Source organism: Lissotriton helveticus, chromosome 6 (genome assembly GCF_964261635.1).
Source record: "Lissotriton helveticus chromosome 6, aLisHel1.1, whole genome shotgun sequence".
NCBI classification, from domain to species: domain Eukaryota; kingdom Metazoa; phylum Chordata; class Amphibia; order Caudata; family Salamandridae; genus Lissotriton; species Lissotriton helveticus.
In genome coordinates this window covers 1585832404-1585853187 of record NC_136067.1, presented here as the reverse complement: position 1 = coordinate 1585853187, position 20784 = coordinate 1585832404, and the positions used below count along the sequence as shown (strand labels likewise).

General features: G+C 39.2%; 1 protein-coding gene across 4 annotated transcripts in view; it reads left to right on the top strand.

Annotated features, from left to right (window-relative positions):
- The window catches only part of LRP11 (LDL receptor related protein 11), a 287031-nt gene that overhangs the window by 102096 nt on the left and 164151 nt on the right, over nucleotides 1-20784 (top strand). For all 4 annotated transcript variants that reach the window (XR_013596241.1, XR_013596240.1, XM_078649382.1 and 1 more), the window contains exon 3: nucleotides 15981-16122. Coding sequence is in view for 2 of the 4 variants with exons in the window: in XM_078649382.1 (XP_078505508.1) it covers nucleotides 15981-16122 (142 nt within the window). In the remaining 2 variants the exon portion in view is untranslated. The remainder of the gene's footprint in view (nucleotides 1-15980; nucleotides 16123-20784) is intronic.

Sequence of the window (20784 nt, the reverse complement as noted above, 5' to 3'; positions counted from 1 at the left end):
CTTATCTTCCTCATCCAGCAACTCCTCAGCTCAAAGCTTGGCCAGCCCTTGCAATTTATGCCCCAAACATTGATCCCACTTTAGCCCTCAATCCATGCAACGCAAATAGTATAGACTCTACCAGCAGTATACTTACTCTCAGTTATTTTCAGCCATCACTGTCATGGATGACACATTGAGTGAGATGCGGTCCCCTTTCCTTATTCTTCAATATTGCAATACATTCAAAAAATGAATAATCCCAAAAACTGGTTTACTCATGGATGAACAGAGGCCCACACCTGAAGGGAGGCTGAAGGTGCCAGTGTGTTAAACTACGCTAAGGCCTGGGAAAGTGGGCCCCAGAGGGACAATGCCCAGGAAATGGCATATCTGCCTCCCAAGCAAGGTAAGAGAGGGCGAGGTAAAAAATGGCAACAAAACAGGCGCGAAAGGTGCACATCCAGCAGGCCAATGACCAGGCTGGAAAGGTTTTGAAATTCACCCTCCAGGCATCTGAGCCCCTTAAAGCGTGGCAAGCGCTTGTGCCCACTCATCCTATTCGGGACATGCACCGCAACAACACTACCTCATACTCCCCATTGTGTAGTAAATAGCTTGAGCATCCCCCAGCAACCCACAACCAATAATAAACTCATTAGTGAAGTACACTAGATGAGGTAGAGGAACTTTAAAAGTAACTGCCAATTAATTGTAAAAGAGTAATTTTCTTCTCGCCTCTTTTGCCCATTACCTTTCTTGGTTGTGAAGACGCCCCTTCTTTGGCGCCTTCTCACCTATCATAAATTAAACAGTTTTGCTTTGTGGGAACTTTAGCTATCTTCATCTAAATCAATACCCAATATTCTAGTGGCATCAGCTGTCAATGTTGGCGGTAAGTTATTTCCTTTATAAAAGTAGTAGTTTAAAGGCGCAGTTCAACCTATAATGACTTCTCACTTGTAAGGTGGGTGGTAACATCTTGTGTTTCCCTCCTGTCTCGCTACTGAGGCCTGCACAAAGTCTTGTAAATATTGGATCTAAAGGTCACAGATTTGCATAGATATCTTTCTCCCTACAGCCATGATTGAAACTTTCAACCTTAGTTGCTTACCTTAGTCTGGACGACTCAATTTCCTCCCTTGTATATTCCCTCCTTTTCCCCACCCTAATAAGTCATTTGCCACCTTTGCGGTTATTTCAGATTTTTATGAACCATTTCAGTCTTAATGTTGAACAAATGCTGGTCACCTTATCGTTATCAATCACTCTCTGGTTCTTCAGGGTCAAGTAATTTTTTCTTCTTCTGGAGTTCAAGTGATTTTGACAAGTATGATATTCACCAGTCTTACTCATCTGCTTGATTTTTACAACCACACAAACGTGGTAACCCAGTAAAAAGTGAAAACATCTAAAAACGGAGTTAAATCGGCTCACTGGTCTACATATATATATTAATGAATATACAATTTATTTAGAACAAGGTCCTCCAAGTTTGGTCCATGAGGTCAACACCATTTGCGGGTTGTGAGGATAGCCACTTGCTCTGTAAATGTTTGCCATTCATTTTAAATGTCCCTTCTCTGCCAGTTTTTAGCAGACCAACATTCAGCTGCCAATACAATCCATCAGGGTTTGCAGATTTCAATATTTCAAGCCACAGAAATATCATCTGTGAGTATGATCCAGCGGGCTATAGAAAATATATCATAAATTACGCTACCCAACTTCATAACCTATAAACAAAATTCTATACTAAACATGGACCCATTTATGAACCTGATATATTTTGGGCCTACTGAATCAGGTGGTCAGAATAAATCTATATACACATTATCAACACACTATATACATATTTATATATTTGCAGAAAGAATATTGTCATTAGAATAAAACTCAACCATTTAAACGACCACCATAGGCGACGTGATCTAACTAAAGGTAACCTATACTTCTAAATAACCAAGACCAGCTTGTTTGTCAAAAGTAAGATTTTATTTTCTAAATTATGATATATATGTTGTAAGTTTTATAAATGAAATTTATTAGCAATAAAGCAAGCATGATGGTAAGAAATATGAGAAAAATACAGTTTAAGCAATTGAATCAAGTTTAAAGAAATTATATAAAGTTTAGCATTTCTAAAACCTATTTCCCTAACTGAGCTAAATAGACAGAAATTAAAGTAAAGATCTTTGAGGATTCTTACGTGCTCCACGCAAAGTCCAGCAGCACATCACCCTCATCGGAAAGTTAGAAAGCAGCAGCCAGCCCAACCCTAAGGGCATGACTTTTTATACCTTTCTACGCTAACTAAACTAGCAAAGGAAAGTTTTCAGAAATCTACGACGTCCCATTGGTTGAGAGTGACAAGTGACATGTCACCCGATTCTTAAAAAGTTCCACAAAATCATGTCTTACAAAGACCATTGTCTCTTCCACGTGAAGCCAGAGGCTTCCTGCGACTGCAACTTTGTATTAAGTCATCCTCGCAGCTTCCATAGTCTTTCAGTGCAACTTCCGCGGATGCCAAGTTAAGGACTGACAAAAAGTTCACTTTCGACCTTGGCCATGTCCGACAGAATGATGTCAGCTCATCAGTTTTTGCTTTGTGAATGCAGCTTCAATAAACGTTTTAATTCAGAATGGGCGTCTCGTGACTTTCTGCAGAATTATAGATCAGCTTTTATTTTGCGGCTCAAATAGCTAGGCCTCAAAAGCAGGCAACTTATGATTTCTAGTATAAAACAAACACAAGAAAAGTATTAATGTGAGAAATAAAGTATAATCTGTATCCACCCCATGGTTTACTAATTAATTAACCCACCCTATTAATCAAAATGTTACCTAGCCATTGCAAACAAATAAAGCAGCGTTTATATTTACCAGTCTCCGTTTTTCAATGAGACCCATATGCACCTAGAATAGTAGAAATGACATTACACAGACAAGGAAAAGCAAAACAAGCACATGCTTATTTAAGTTTGCAGCAGTTAGTAATGACAAAAACGAAAACAATAAATTATTTTATTATTTTGCACGAACAAAAAGATGCAACATTTATGCACGTTTATGAGCACACATGTTAGTCCCCCCACGTGTAAAGTTTAATCTAGGTTGTATTAGCACGACATATCACAAATCATTAATAATTTTATTCATGTTATGGAAATGTGACTTTGCGAGTTTAAACAAAATTTTTGTTTTCTATCTCGCTCCATCAACTCCCTCATCTGGTGATTAACAAATCACCACACCAGCACTCAAAATTTTGGTAAATTAAATTTTTAAGAAATCGATTCAAATTCATTTGTATTAGTAAACCTAAAAGTCTGTTTCAGCATAATCTTTGCAATTAACATGACGCTCTCTATGTAACTCCTGTAACTCGATCTCCCTTTCCTCTTCTTTTCTGAGTTTATAGATTCTCTTCTTTTCCTTCAAGTGTTTCTTTCTTTTATGTAACAAACAACCTACTTTAGTCAAAATAAAAATGAATACTATTATAATCAAAGGTGCCAGAATCTTGCCAAGAATTGAACTTCCGATATTATGAAACCAGTTTTTAATAGCTTGAAACCTTTTTGAAAGTTTCCCAGTAAAATCTTCTTCTTCTAAAGGAATTATCTCTGAATGCATTTGTGTAATATTCTTAATATACATTTCAATATTTTTACTTTCATCCGGTATATAAGTACAGCAATGTTGGACATGTAAAATGCCACAGACTCCTCCTTCTTTTGCTAGGAGTATGTCTAAAGCAAGACGATCTTGAATTACCATGAATCTAATAGCAATAACTTCAACATTCACTAATTGAAATCCATCAGCAGTGTCAGTTGATAATCTATCAACTATAGTGGACAATTTTCTGATTCTCCCTGCATTTAGGGTTATACCAACAAAAGGTATTACAGCTTGGAAAATATCTCCCAGAACTTCAGTAAAAGTTTCTCTTTTAGCTCTATTTACATAATTATGAATTTTAAACAATCCTTCTGAATCTCTGTCAACATGAAACACTTTAGGAAAAACAATTCCCACATAACAAGTTCCATACCAATGGTCTGGAAGGTTATAGTAAGCTTTGTCACCACAAACAAAATAAATTCCAGGGAAGATAGGATCTTTTCCACCTTTAAATCCCCAACCTCCCATAATCTGATAAGTATCTTCACAGTTACTTGCACCTACAAAATAATTATCAAAAAGTGTATTATCTCTTCTAATGCAAAGCTTTCCACTAACAGGTTTGTCTATGTGAATTGCAATATTTTCAAGCATTTTGCCATTTAATTTCTCATCCTCTTTTTGCCAGAAGGATGACTTAGTCTGCTTGACTAATTCATTTCTCTTATAAATTGCTCTTCTCTCCTCAACCATATTCAAAAATTTCTTTCCTTCAGCACTTAATTTACATGTTAGATTATTCTTATAAGCATACTCATAAGTGAGTTCGTTAGTAACAAGGAAATAAAAAAATAAATTTTAAAATTTATATACACCCCCCTTTTAAAATATATTTTTCTTTTATAACCCTAAACAAGATTTCTTCGACCTTATGTCATACATAAGTTTTCTTCTACTAAACAGTTTTTCTTCGACCTTGTGTCAACTAACAGGATTTCTTCAGCCTTTTGCCAATTTAATAATTTTGTACTTCAATCATTGTCACTAATTTCTTGGATTTCGTTTTCTTCTTCACTACTATCATATATGTCTATAACAGGTGGAATTACCAAGTAAGTCCACTCAGGAGACTTGTATTTCTGGTTTGGTTTAATTATTCTCTTCCCTTTTCTCGATATCACTTCTATTTTTCTTCCAACTCCAACTTCTTTTCCTGGACTATTTTGACTACTTATTTCTTCAACTTGTTCTATTGGCTTTTTAATCAATCTGACTCTCAATCTTCCACCAGGCCAGTAGTCTGCTTTTCTCACGTACTTCTTCTTTGGTTCAGAATTATTTGATTCTGACTTCCAAGTCCTTTTCTTTCCGTTTTCACTTCCACCTTCCACGTCACTTTCTTCAGTTTCGTAATCTGAAATTTCAATTGACTCAGGAACTTCTCTATTCGGCAATTTCACTCCTTCAGGAACTTCACTTTGTCTTCCATCACTGGTACTCGGTAATTCGTTCTCCTCCTCTTCTTCAATTACCTCTAGCTTCCCAGATTTCGGATTTTTGTTCCTTACTTCAGAGCTTGTTCTCTGCCTTTCGATACTCTCCTGGTCTGAAACTTCTTTTGGTTCAGCTTCTTTATCTTCAATATAGACAACTGAATCTTCAGTTATCTTTCCTTTTAACAGATTCTCTTCACCTTCAGAATCTATTTCAATTATTTCTAAGTCTTTTCTCGTCAGATTTCCATTCACTGGCACAGTTTCCAGATGTCGACTTTCTTGTCGATCTTCAGAATCTGGAATTACTTCACCTTCTGTTCTGTCTTCTGCTTCAGAATCAGAATCATCTGTGGTATCACTTTCAACATCAGAATTCTCAGGAGTTGGTATTGGAATAGTATGACTTGGATGAATCCAGCGCTTCAATCCTCTGCACTTTACAGCATTAGTAGTGATCAAGATTACCTGCCTAGGTTTCTGCCATCTAGGAGATAGACAATTCCTCCTCCGATGTACTTTCGTTCTGACCCAGTCTCCAGGTCTCAGATCATGTGTCAAAACTTTGTCATTTGATTGAGCTTCAGTTCCCACCTGATTAGACACAGAAGTTACCATATCAGATAACCTTTTACAGTAATCCAAAATTGCACTGTCATTTATGCTCAACAGTTTACCTACAGGTACAAAAGCTTGCCTCATAACTCTTCCCATTAAAATTTCATGAGGACTCAGACCTGTCTTTTTATCTGGTGTACTTCTTAATGACATCAAAACAAGTGGAAGAGCATCAGTCCACTTAACTCCTGTCTCTAGACACATTTTTCCAATTCTGTTTTTGATAGTTCCATTTATTTGTTCAACTACACCTGATGCCTCTGGTCTGTATGCACAGTGTATTTTCTGCTCAATGCTCATAGCTTCACAAATTAACTTCAACAGTTTGTTATCAAAATGGCTTCCTCCATCACTCTCAATAGTAACTGGAAAACCGTACCTTGGGATGATTTCTCTGAGCATTAGTTTTGCTACTGTAATTGAATCACAATGTCGTGTAGGGAAAGCCTCTACCCACCTTGAGAATAAGCATACAATTACAAGTACATATTTCAAACAGTTGTGTAAAGGCATTTCAATGAAATCTATTTGTAACCTAGTAAAGGGACCACCCTCTCGACCAATTATTCCTGTCCCCACCACTGATTTTCTGTTTGGATTCATTTGTTGGCATGACAAACACCTTTGACAAAAAGATTCTGCAATGGTTCTAAATTTGGTATTGAACCATGTTTCTCTAAAAAGTCTGACCATGGAATCTCTTCCTAAATGTGCAGGACCATGATATAATCTGGCCATGTCAGAAATCAAACAATTTGGTAAAACTACTCTGCCATCCTTGTAAACCCACACTCCATCTTCATCACGTGGTCTACAATCTGATCTTAACCATAGGTCTTTTTCTTCATCATCTGCTTCGTTTTGTAAATCTCTAATCTCATTCCATGTTTCTACAACAGTTGTTAGCATTAATGAATTTGAATCAGTTTCTGTACTTCTATTCCGATTGTAAGAATAATTTTTTCTTGCGCAGTACTTTGCTGTCTCGTCTGCGAAGGCATTTCCTTTGGAAATATAATCAGTTCCTCTAGTATGCGCTGCACACTTGACTATGGCAATTTCTTTTGGCAATTGTATTGCCTCAATTAATCTCCTAATGAAAACTGCATTTTTAATTGGTGATCCTGTTGATGTCATGTATCCTCTCTGTGACCAGAGTTGTCCATAATCATGCACAACTCCGTACCCATACTGACTATCAGTAATGATGGTAACTCTAATATCCTTTGATATTTCACATGCACGAATTAAAGCAATCAATTCAGCCACTTGTGCTGAACGAACTCCTTCAAGACATGATGCTTCTTCAACATCTTCGACTGTACAAACTGAGTATGAAGCTTTCAAGACACCTCCTTCGGATCTTAAGCATGAGCCATCTACAAAGTAGACAAAATCCGATTCAGGCAAAGGTCTGTCTTTGATGTCTTTTCTTGGTTTTGTGCAGAATTCCATGACATCTAAACATTCATGTTCTGTCTCAATGTCATCAACAATTTCAGAATCAGGCAGTAATGTAGAAGGATTCAGATTCAGACATCTTGAAATCGAAACATTATCTGCTCCCAGTATGATTTTCTCATACTTTGTCAATCTGCTACTTGTTAAATGTTGAGTCTTACCTCTTGTCAGTAATATTTCAACTGAATGAGGCACAAAAACTTTCACAGGAAATCCCATTATGATTCCTTCACTTTGTTCAAGGCTGATACTTGTAGCTGCGACTGCTTTCAAACAACCTGGTAATGCTTTTGCAATTGGATCAAGTACTGCAGAGAAGTATGCAATAGGTTTCTTTAAATTTCCATGTCTCTGTATTAATACAGATAATGCACATCCTTCTCTCTCACTGCAATACAGTTCAAAATCTTTCTCATAATTTGGCATACCCAAAGCAGGAGCTTGGCATAAGCTCTTTTTCAGGTTCTCAAAAGATTCCATCTCAGCATCATTGAGAATGATTGGATCTTTTACATCTGATTTGGTCAGTCTTTGTAGTGGTTTTGCAATTACTGAAAATCCACTTATCCATTGTCGACAGTAACCTACCATTCCCAAGAACATTCTAACCTGTCTTTGTGTTTTTGGAGGTAACATTGCTTGAATCATTTTTATTCTCTCTATTGTTACTTGTCTTTTTCCCTTTGCAATTCTGTGACCAAGATATTTTACTTCTTGTTTGCAAAACTGTAGTTTTGCTGGGGACACTTTATGTCCTTCTTCTGCAAGGCGATTTAACAGAATTATTGTGTCTGTTACACAATTTTCTCTTGTCTTTGCAGCTATTAACAAATCATCAATATACTGCACCATCGTAGACCTACCTGGTAAGTCTAAATCTTCTAGTGATCTTTTTAACAGTTCGTTAAAGATTGAAGGACTTTCTGTATAGCCCTGAGGGATTCTTGTCCATCCAAGGGTCTTACCTTGGAATCTGAAAGCAAAGATTTCATAACTGTCTGGGTGTAAGGGAACAGTAAAGAATGCATTGCAAAGGTCAATGACTGAGTACCATTCAGCATCATGTGGAATCTGAAATAGAATTACTGCTGGATTTGGAACCACAGGACAACATGGAATGACAATTTGATTAACCTTTCTCAAATCTTGTACGATCCTAAATGTTCCGTTAGCCTTTTTAACTCCCATAATTGGTGAATTACAAGAGCTACTCTTCATTTCTTTTAATACACCTTGCTTGATTAACTTTTCAATTATAGGTGTAATACCTTCAATTGTTTCTGTTTTCATTTTATATTGTGGAGTATTTGGAAATTCTATTCCCTGTTTCAATGCAATTTTTACAGGATCTACATTTTTCATTAGACCCATCTCATTTCCAGTAAAATCCCATATTTCAGATTTCACTGTTTCTTTTAGCTCTTCAGGTAAATCCTTTTCTTCAAATGCAGGAAACAATTTTGTTTCTTCTGCTTCTATCATCATCATTGTCATTCTGTACAAACCATCTTCCTCCATTGTTTGTAATTCAACTCCTTCAGGAGAACAATATATTCTGCAATTCATTTTACATAGGATGTCTTTACCTAATAGATTTACTGGACTACTATTACAAACCACAAATCTGTGTTTGTCTCTGTAATTTCCAATTTCGACTGGTACTGGATCAGTTAAGTCTGTTTTAATTTGCTGATTACTTACTCCCACGACTTGGATAGTATCCCCAGAGAGAGGTAGGTTTTCAATTTCCACTGATCTAACAGTAGAACGGGTAGCACCAGTGTCCACTAGAAAAGTGATGTCTACATCATTAACTTTCCCGTTTACATAAGGACCAGACTGGTCAACCTCAAGAGTGGCTCCAACAACACACTCTTCCTCCTCTCTCGGGCACCGTCAGCAATAATCATCAGAATCACTGTCTTGACTTTCTGTTAATAAAAATTGTTGTGAAGCATTTTGCATTTGAACCTTTTGCTGCTTTTGCTGTTTTTGTGGTTTTATTACCTGTTCACATCCCTGAAATCCCACGTTTGGATTATATTTTTGAACTCCCCCACAATTCGGAAAAGGTGGTTGTGGCAACTGGTCTTGTCGATTATTCACCTGTTGTTGTTGCTGTTGTTGTAACTGTCGCTGAATATTAAATTCATTTAACCCCTGTTGCATCTGTAGCTGTTGCTGCACGTTAACACCATTCTGCATCTGTGGATTCAATAAGGGATTCTTTGAGTTTCTAGGAGGATGAGGACACTCGTCCCTCCAATGTCCAATTTCGCCACAATTAAAACAAGGTAATCTTTGTTTCAGTTCTTCTATCTTTGGGCTAAATTTCTTTGGGAAATTATTATTACCTTTAAACTTTCCTTGTATTTGGTTTGTATTTCCAGTTTGAACAAAATTAGTGTTCTTGTTTCCCATGCTGGCAATCTGTTGCTCAGCCACCTTTACCTGAGCCCACATGGCTTTCTCCTTCAGTTTCTTCTGTTTTACTTCTAATTCATCGCTACAATATTTTGCTTTTCTTAGAATATCATCTACAGATAGTGCTTGCCATCCGACAATACTAGTTCTGATCATTTCTCCAATTTCAGGTTTTAGTCCATAAACAAATCTATAGATAAAATGACTCATGTCTTTTTCATCTAATTTTTCATAACCACTGTATTGTTTAAAGATTAACAATAGTCTTTCATAAAAAGAATGAACTGATTCTTTTGTTTCCTGTTCTGTTCTTTCTATTTTAACCCAATCAACTTCTTTGGGTGGAATTTTGTTTTTCATCCAAACAATTACTTTCTCGTAAAAATCCATTACAAGTGGATTTGGGGCACCTGTTTCTTTGATTCGTTCAGGTTCTGCTTTTGGCCAACTAATAGATATTTTACATTCTGTCCAAAGATCAGATGGGACTACAATGTCAAAAAATCCATCTAAATCAATCCACAGAACTTTTGACACTTTGATAAATCTATCGACTTGCCTGTACCACTCAACAGGTTTCTCTCTTAATTTTGGAAAGTCATTTGTGAATAACAGAATGTCCTGTCTTGACCATGGGACATGAACATATCCTCCACCTGCAACTTCTCTCATTGGAAATTGTTTTGACAATTTTTCCAATCTTTCATCTTCCTTTCTTTTGGTCCATTTCACTCTCCATTTGTTCAGTTCTCCTAGTTTTTTGATATAGACAATCAAATCTTTAATGTGAACTATTCTTCCCATTGAGTTCAAACTCTCAATGTCACTTTCTGAAAAATCTAATCTGTAATGCTTTGCAAAATTCTTTTGTTTACTTACATCGATTTCAAGTTCTGCAGCTAGATCCTCTAATTGATCATATTTATTTTTCGTTTTCCACTGAATACTTTTGCAAATGAATAGTAGTTCATCATCCCGATAGTAATTTAAACTATCTGGGCCAATTGTTCCAATTATTAATTCTTCAATATTAGCTTTTAATTTGGCCACATCAAGTTTTGGTGTGGTTACCCTGACTTCAGGACTTCCTACATCTGACATAGCACCCATAGGTGTTTTTGGAGATAAATCCTCATTAAATGTTAAATCAGGCATTCTCGATCTAGAAGTGTTTAATTCAGTCAAGTCTGAATTAAATTTTTCAGCAGACTTTTGAATTTCTGTATTTAAAGGAATAGTTAATCCGGTTTTGTTTGTATCTCTTTGATCAAATACAGGCTGAACAGGACCTATTGTTACTGGAACTGTGACAGCTTCCATGCCTTTTGTCATTCTTTTAATTAATTCTTCTTTAGACCTTAAATATTCATTATAATCAACATCATCAACATTTCTTGTCTCTCTTGCATAATCTTTTGGAGGTTCCCTTGCTCTTGGAGTCATTGAAAAATGTCTACCTTCATTTCGAACATTCTCAAATTCTGATCTTCTAGGAGTTTCAGTGATTTCACAATTATTTGGATAAAGTTTAGGAGCTTCACTAATTGGAGGTGCACTCGGTGAAGTTTCAGTAGAAACTACCGGAGTAGACCATGATCTAGGAGGTCTCAAAGGCTGATTAGACTGTTTCTTTCTAGCAGTTGTATATATTTCTTCCATAACTGCATCCTCAGATTCACTTTCCATAGATTTTCCTGTAGGAGAACCCATTACCATTTCATGAATTAAATACAATCCTTCACTCATGTTACCCTGTCTCCACATTCGCAATCTATCTTCATGAGTTTCTCTTTTCCATGATGGATTTTTAGAAGGTCTTTTAATTCCACTAGCTTCTCTTTGTAACTGATACATCTCATCTTCCCACTCAACTAAAGCTTCAAATTGAGTTGGTCTCGGTTTTGGAACAAGAGCATTCATTTTTTCTCGTAAGTTTCTTAAAACTCTTACATTAAATGAACCATCATCAGGCCAAGCCAAAACACCATCGTTTTTAGTATAACGTTTCCAACTGTCGAACCATAAGACAGTATGATATCCGTATTCACCTTCCATGTACGCTGCAGGTGTTTTATACTTATGAAGTAGTTTACCACCTCGCGTTTCGATTTTCTTGTCAGGTGAAAATAAATTCTTAAATTTCTGAAATAATGTTGTCTTTTTCTCAACATGTTTAAAATGATAACTCATTTTTAAGAGTTAAATTTAATTCACAAATCGTTCGTAAAATATTTCCGGGATGTTCCGCAAAACAACCAATCCGTGCGCGAAACACACTAACAGGCCAATGGCAGTTGAGCTGCGTCACTTTTCAGCTCGACCAATAAATTTGGAGATTTTCCGAAAGACCAATCAGCTCACAGGCCGTCAGAGACTCAGGAGCCAATCAGAATACAGCTTGTGACGTAAGTCACCCAATCCCAGCGCGGCTCTGTGACGTACACAGCAGCTGCGGTTTCTCGCTTCTCACTCCTGGCGCTTACCCCTCCTTCACAAAATCTTTTCACAGCGCCATTTTAAGAACACTTTTCAGTGTAAATTAATTCTTAACAATGACTATAAAGACAACATCTGTTCGTTTCACTAATTAGGATAGTTTTACATACATTCAAGTATCCACACTTCGGAATAGACGGCGCTATTCACACTAAGGATAATATTCAATTGTCAGTAGAGTAACCTTACCCCACCCTTCTAACACGTATAATTATGAACTCGCTTTGCTCTGAACCCACCGCGAAGTGAAAGTTCTAAGAGTTCCACTTGAACATAAAATACAATTCAAATTCGCACTTTTACACGGAAAATTTCCTAAATTCAAACATACATGAAATCCGTACAGGACTCTCACCTGTTTATAGAATTCATGCACCGTTAGCAAAATTACGACGTTATCCGTACAGGGCTCTCACCTGTTTATAGATATGAAACATGTACCCGTACAGGACTCTAACCTGTTTATAGATAATCATGCACCGACGTTAAATTTTACCCTTCACTCAAGCTCGGATATAACTAATACTCTCATCACAGTGAGTTTTATGGAAGGCGCTTTGTCCCTATTCTCATGCTGCTTTGGTTTCTTAGAAAATCCTCACTATACAAGATTCGGACCTAGCCCTAAAACTGTGCTGCTCGGCGACAACACTATGGTACACGGCGATACCTCTTGTGATACTCGGCGATATCACTACAAACTGAACAGATGGCTTGCGTGACTAATTTCTCGTCACACAATCTATACCGGTATAGCTTACAGATAGGCACGAAAAACGAACTTAACAAGTGTTAAAACATCGATCCTATTTCCATACCATGACGCAACCCTTAGCAACCAACATATTACCTTGGTTACCTCTTAGCAACCATCAATTTCTGCTACCAGATAATTGATCCAGCGGGCTATAGAAAATATATCATAAATTACGCTACCCAACTTCATAACCTATAAACAAAATTCTATACTAAACATGGACCCATTTATGAACCTGATATATTTTGGGCCTACTGAATCAGGTGGTCAGAATAAATCTATATACACATTATCTACACACTATATACATATTTATATATTTGCAGAAAGAATATTGTCATTAGAATAAAACTCAACCATTTAAACGACCACCATAGGCGACGTGATCTAACTAAAGGTAACCTATACTTCTAAATAACCAAGACCAGCTTGTTTGTCAAAAGTAAGATTTTATTTTCTAAATTATGATATATATGTTGTAAGTTTTATAAATGAAATTTATTAGCAATAAAGCAAGCATGATGGTAAGAAATATGAGAAAAATACAGTTTAAGCAATTGAATCAAGTTTAAAGAAATTATATAAAGTTTAGCATTTCTAAAACCTATTTCCCTAACTGAGCTAAATAGACAGAAATTAAAGTAAAGATCTTTGAGGATTCTTACGTGCTCCACGCAAAGTCCAGCAGCACATCACCCTCATCGGAAAGTTAGAAAGCAGCAGCCAGCCCAACCCTAAGGGCATGACTTTTTATACCTTTCTACGCTAACTAAACTAGCAAAGGAAAGTTTTCAGAAATCTACGACGTCCCATTGGTTGAGAGTGACAAGTGACATGTCACCCGATTCTTAAAAAGTTCCACAAAATCATGTCTTACAAAGACCATTGTCTCTTCCACGTGAAGCCAGAGGCTTCCTGCGACTGCAACTTTGTATTAAGTCATCCTCGCAGCTTCCATAGTCTTTCAGTGCAACTTCCGCGGATGCCAAGTTAAGGACTGACAAAAAGTTCACTTTCGACCTTGGCCATGTCCGACAGAATGATGTCAGCTCATCAGTTTTTGCTTTGTGAATGCAGCTTCAATAAACGTTTTAATTCAGAATGGGCGTCTCGTGACTTTCTGCAGAATTATAGATCAGCTTTTATTTTGCGGCTCAAATAGCTAGGCCTCAAAAGCAGGCAACTTATGATTTCTAGTATAAAACAAACACAAGAAAAGTATTAATGTGAGAAATAAAGTATAATCTGTATCCACCCCATGGTTTACTAATTAATTAACCCACCCTATTAATCAAAATGTTACCTAGCCATTGCAAACAAATAAAGCAGCGTTTATATTTACCAGTCTCCGTTTTTCAATGAGACCCATATGCACCTAGAATAGTAGAAATGACATTACACAGACAAGGAAAAGCAAAACAAGCACATGCTTATTTAAGTTTGCAGCAGTTAGTAATGACAAAAACGAAAACAATAAATTATTTTATTATTTTGCACGAACAAAAAGATGCAACATTTATGCACGTTTATGAGCACACATGTTAGTCCCCCCACGTGTAAAGTTTAATCTAGGTTGTATTAGCACGACATATCACAAATCATTAATAATTTTATTCATGTTATGGAAATGTGACTTTGCGAGTTTAAACAAAATTTTTGTTTTCTATCTCGCTCCATCAAGTATTAGTGCTGACAGATTTGTGGTATGTAACATATTTTCCAGCAGTATTGTGTTTATTGTTAAGCCAGTATAGCAGATGTTTAGTGTGGGGTATTCACAAACTTTTACTTCGTGCTTCTGACCTTGAAAAGTAATGTAAACGCTAGGAATATTGTATTGCAGCATCTCAGTAGCATTTTCCCACCTCCTAGTGTTGCTCTAAAGCACTCTACTACTTCTTTAGTAAGTTGCTGCTCATTTTATTGCGTGGGTTGAAAATAATGATGGCTGGAGTGTCTAAAAGTGCAGCTTTTTGATTTTGTTTATGAGGCATCAGACTTGTAGCAGCGGCATGTAGTAGCGTCTTCTGCATAGAGTACTATACCGACGGAGATTGGGGTACTGTTAAGCGCCAGGGGCGTAGTTATCAATACTGCAGCAGATGCAGTGTCATCAGGACCCGGAAGATTGAATTGCACGCTGCATACCAGTTAGGGGCTGTGTTTTTTCAATACCTAATGGATTGGGGGATAATTTCCGTTCTTACATTACTGGCCTCAAACCCTTGCTGTATCACTTATTAGCACGTTGTTAATGCAAACCAAGTCACTTGTGGCCTACCAGCTTGTCGAATCGTCATTTAGGAAACAGCCAAATTGTTATTGCTTGTCAAAGTTCTAGATGGCTTTCTATGATCTTTCTTCTCTTCTGGAATTTTTTCCTGAGTGTTTTTGTGTGAACAGAGAAGCAACCTCCATTTTGGATCTCAGGGTTCTTTTTTTAATGTACAGCGTGAGTTCTGCGTGTAGGAAGATGGATCCTGCTGTGCAATGCAGAGTGATTCTTCTCATTCCTGGTTGCCAGTGTAGTGCTTTGGGTGCACGGGTAACACTGTTTTGCCTGCTCTACTTTAGGACTTGTCTAGCTTATTTTTCTGGATTCTTAGTAGCTTACCTAAAAGTTGAAAAATAAATTCCTAGATGAAAGGAGCTCATGTGCCCCCAAGAAAATTGCTTTTCCCTGTGTAGATAAAAAAGAATTGCCTTCTGTGCAAATACACTATTTCATAGCACCTACTCATTTTGGTTGTCTACATTCTCCTGCGGAGTTTTATACTCGAACAACAGAAATATAATCTAAACCTAGATGTAAGTCTGCAATTTGTATGTATCTGACTTCCTACAAAATGTTTATTAATTGATCTTCAGAATAAATTGCATCCCATGTAGGTATTCTGAACTTTTCTCCTGTATCCAAAGCTGAGCACCCCTGAAAGACGGTTTGTGATGCTAAATGTGATTATTTTCAATCTGAATGACAGAGTGATTAGTGTATATTGTTTACTTTCTTGCCATTTCACTATTAACATGTACAAGCAATGATTAAGACATTTTTTCCCAGGACAAAGTACAAGACCAGTCTTGGTTAATTTTGATTTTTTTTTTTAATTCTTTCCAATTAGGTACCCCAGCCAGGAACGCTTCAGGTCTCTCATTTGCAGGAGGGAGCTTACGCCTTTCAACTAACGGTTACTGACACTGCTGGCCAACGGAGCTCTGATAATATCACGGTCACTGTTCTACCTATGGAAAGACGTGGAATTGGTGAGTAAGCTAGTGATTTTGAGCAGAAAACTTATTCAGTAAGGATCTTGATTCAGAATGATGGTTGAATTTTACTTTTTGCCCAGTTGTTCTCGTTAACAATTTATATAAGCTTTTCTGTTATTTGAAGGGGGGGCGTGCTAAATTAATTAATTATCTGGAGGGAGAGTGGCTATGACAGAAGCTCCACACAGCATACAAAATCAGAAGTTTTTTGAGGAAATGACAGATTGAAAACGGAGGTGATAGCCACATCTATGCGCAAAAGACAAGCACCATGCAGATTAACCTTGGTATCTACTTGTGCTACTTTTCCTAGGATGTCTTTGATGAGGGGGTAGATGGTACTTATCTAGTGGTAATTTGATTCAACCCTCGACACCTAATACATGGGCTGAACGTTGAAGCATGGACAAGGAGTCGATTCCATAGATTTCCCTGCAAGTATGGTTTTAGGACCTCATATTCCTTTTCCGGAAAAGAACAGACTCATTTGAAAGGAACATTGAAGCTTGGTTTGAGAGGGATGGAACTGTCAAACTCCAGATGAGGAAAGGAGTGAACTGATGGTTTTATGAAGACTGCAGAGAATATATGATAATGAGAAGTAAACTATGAGTGGTTTGCTACATTTAAAGCTGTTGTTATTTTGACTTCCTTACCTTCCTCTATGGGTGACCTGTAACTTCCTGTATCATAGCGTTGGTCGTGACAGTACAGCGGAGACAATGAAATGAGTCTGGTGGCCCAGTTTTAATATGGATTTTGTCCCTTTCATGAGGGTATAGCAAAACTTATATTGTAAATTAGAGACACTATTAAATCAAAAGAAAGCATCACTGTGGTCACCAACAGAGACTAGCAAACGAAATAAAATATCTTTCACCGTTCCTGAAGCCTGGGCAGTACCATCCCATCTGTATGACCAACTTCTGGGACCCATTTAGATAATGTGGGAATATTATTTCTGAGGGCCCAGTCATGCGCTATGAACATACAACTGGATCAACAATCGAAGCTGGCAAAAATATTAACAGCCAATCCTCCATGGTCTTTAGGGTAACTTGTAGGAGGGACAATTGATCATCTGTAATATTTACAGACATGCCCATGTACAGGAGTATAGGTTCACCCATCTCTTCCTCCCTCATAAGGGGGTGGTGTTTACATTTTCAAGGACCATTGCGTGTGTATGCTTTAACCAAATGCCCAGAATCACCACAGTGTAAGCAGTCCAGGGCTCTACCATCTTTTTAACCAAAACATCACTTGTACTGTCTGCCTCACTCGAAGGAAAGGCTTAAAAGGGGCCAGCTGATGCAGCTCAACACTTTCTCTGTTCAATACATCTTTCTTGGAGTCCGTCTTGAATATGTATGAAGGCATTGATGAAATCAGCAGATTTGGCAGCGCGGTACCCACAAATAATTCATCATTATTTCATCTTTAGAGCTACCATGAAACAAAGTAATTTAGGTTCTTTTTACCCAAGTAGTGTCTACCACTAATTGACTGGACTGTATGACATAGGTGAAAACATCCATATTCCCTTGGAGGATACCACAAAGTGCCTATTCTTTAGAATATTCAACAACAGGGTGCTTAAACAGACATTCTTTTAGATGCTAGAGGGAGTGCAGCATAGCTGTCCACACATTGGTCAGAGGCAGTTACTAAAAGTGTTTCCTAGGCCAGCGCTGCCCCAGATAGAGGCCCATTCATACATCCTGTCTAGGCATATACATTAAAAACTGTGCCCGTTGGAAGGCACAATGTTCCATAATAGTGTCCAAAAACCCATTGTGTTTTAAAGGGTCTCTTAAAAAGATGGGTAGTATAAGATGGAACTGGAAATATCAGTGCAGAGGATTGTGAGTGTCTGGTTCAGGGCACATTTTCCATACAAGGTTACTGCAGTTCCTGTGGTCATTATTGCAATGTGTGAGCCATGCCGTGAGATGACTTCATAAGGATCAGTTGTTTCTGAAACTGTTGCTGTTGCAACTTGCCAAGAGCTTGACCAAGAGGTCTGTCCTTTCTGTTTAACTGTAATTGCCTGACATATCATAAACGTAACGTGTATTTGTAAAGCGCTCGTTCACCCTGAATATTATCTTGACGGATGACTATTCTTACCCAAATCACTGAACTCTCATCAATTTTGGAAGGATGAAGGACTGAGTGTACCCTCCGGAATTCTAACCTGTGACCATGAGGTCAAACACAAATCCTGTAGTGGATGCATTGAGCCACCAGATGCAAGGTGACCTTTGCCAGAAGCCATGGTGCCACCCTGCTCAGCTAGACACCTGAAATGTCACTAATGTCTTCTTGATTCAGTCCCAAGAAGAGGAAAAAGCCTTAGGGGCAGAAAATAACGTTTAGACAGTCTTTAAGTTCTTGATAGAAGAACAATAAAAGTTGGAGTAATAGTAAGGTACCAACCCTACCATGAATTTGGGTAGTGAATAGTCAGCAATAAAATTTCTGAAATTCAGGAATACACAAGATTATTCCTGCAGAAAAGCCAGGGGCAAAAATGTACATCAAGTGCGATTTTCATGATAAAACATTTGAAGACAACAGGACCGCCCTCAAGCACGCCACCCGCAAACACCCTCAGCTGATCCGCGCCACCAAGAAGACGGCACTCAAAGAACGACTGGACAACAACGCCCACGACAGCAAGGAACTCTTCAGCATCGTCAAAGAGTTCTCCAACCCCAACGCCGGAAACAACAACATCACTCCCTCGCAAGACCTCTGCAACTCACTCGCCTCGTTCTTCCACCCCAAGATCGCCGACAGACACAACAACTTCGCACAGACCACGCACCCTACCACCGAACCAACGCCCGCCACCACCACCCTCTGCAACTGGACCACGATCAGCACCGAAGACACCACCCACACGATGAACTCCATCCACTCCGGATCACCAACCGACCCATGCCCACACCACGTCTTCAACAAAGCCGACGCCATCATCGCACCCCATCTCTGAGACATCATCAACTCCTCCTTCCACACCGCTACCTTCCCGGAGAGCTGGAAGCACGCCGAGCTGACCGCCCTCCTGAAGAAACCAACGGCGGACCCCACCGACCTCAAGAACTACCGTCCCATCTCACTCCTTCCTTTTCCGGCCAAAGTCATCGAAAAGACCGTCAACAGACAGCTTGCCGCCTTCCTCGAGACAAACGGATCCCTCGACCCCTCGCAGTCCGGGTTCCGGGCCAACCACAGCACCGAGACCGCCCTAATCGCTGCCACCGACGACATCAGAACCCTGATCGACAACGGGGAAACAGCGGCCCTCATCCTCCTGGACCTCTCAGCGGCGTTCGACACTGTCTGCCACCGCACCCTAGTGAAGCGCCTCAGCAACATCGGAATCCGAGAGAAAGCACTGGAGTGGATCATCTCGTTCCTCGCCGGAAGAACCCAGAGAGTCCGCCTCCCTCCGTTCAGATCCGAGGCCACCGAAGTCATCTGCGGCGTACCACAAGGATCTTCACTCAGTCCAACCCTCTTCAACGTCTACATGAGCCCCCTCACAGCCATCGCACGCCAACACAACCTCAACATCATCTCCTACGCCGACGACACCCAGCTGATCCTCTCCCTCCCCACCACCGCCAGAGCCAACCTACATGAAGGGATGAAAGACGTCGCCGACTGGATGAGGAACAGCCGCCTTAAACTGAACTCAGACAAGACGGAAGTCCTCATCCTGGTATCATCACCCTCCGCCTGCTCCTGGTGGCCCACAGCCAAACTTCAAAAAAGACTCCAACGCATCCAGAACGCCTCCACACGACTCTTCCTGGACATCCCTCGACACAGCCACATCACCGGACACCCGAGAGACCTGCACTGGCTCCCCGTCAGCAAGAGAATCACGTTCAGACTCCTCACCCACGCACACAAAAGCTCTCCACGACCTGGGCCCCAAGTACCTCAACGACCGCATGACCTTCTACACGCCAACCCGCCAGCTACGATCGACCAGCCACGCCCTCACCACCGTACCACGCATCCGCAGAGCCACCGCCGGAGGAAGATCCTTCTCCTACCTGGCAGCCAAGACTTGGAACTCCCTCCCCACCCACCTTCGGCGAACCCAAGACCATCTCTCCTTCAGGAAGCAGCTCAAGACCTGGCTGTTCGAGCAGTAACATACCCCTCTCCCCCAGCGCCTTGAGACCCTCCCGGGTGAGTAGCGCGCTTTACAAATGCCGTGATTGATTGATTGATTGAAGTTAAGTGTGTTGTGACACATCCCTCCCCACTACTATTTTCTTTATTTATGGTTTAGACAGAAATTGTTGTTAGAGGACATTTTCTCAAAATGATCTGAGATTGGTCACAAAATGTGATCTGATTTGACTTGGCAACCATCTAAGTATCAGGAAAATAAGATGTCTTGTCTTGGTGGTGGCATGGTCAGACTAAAAGAAAAGAACACGGAGGAAAGCAGAGTTAAGTCAAATTCCTTCTAGATTTCTTATGCTCTATTATTCATAATAGTAAAGGCTTATCTCTCCTACCTGGCGCTTTGGAACTTCAACAGATGTGAGCGGGATTGCGGAAACTTCATTGCAGTCAAAGGGCTGACAGGGAACTGCGGTTGCCTGCACATCCAAGTGCTGCCCCTTTGCC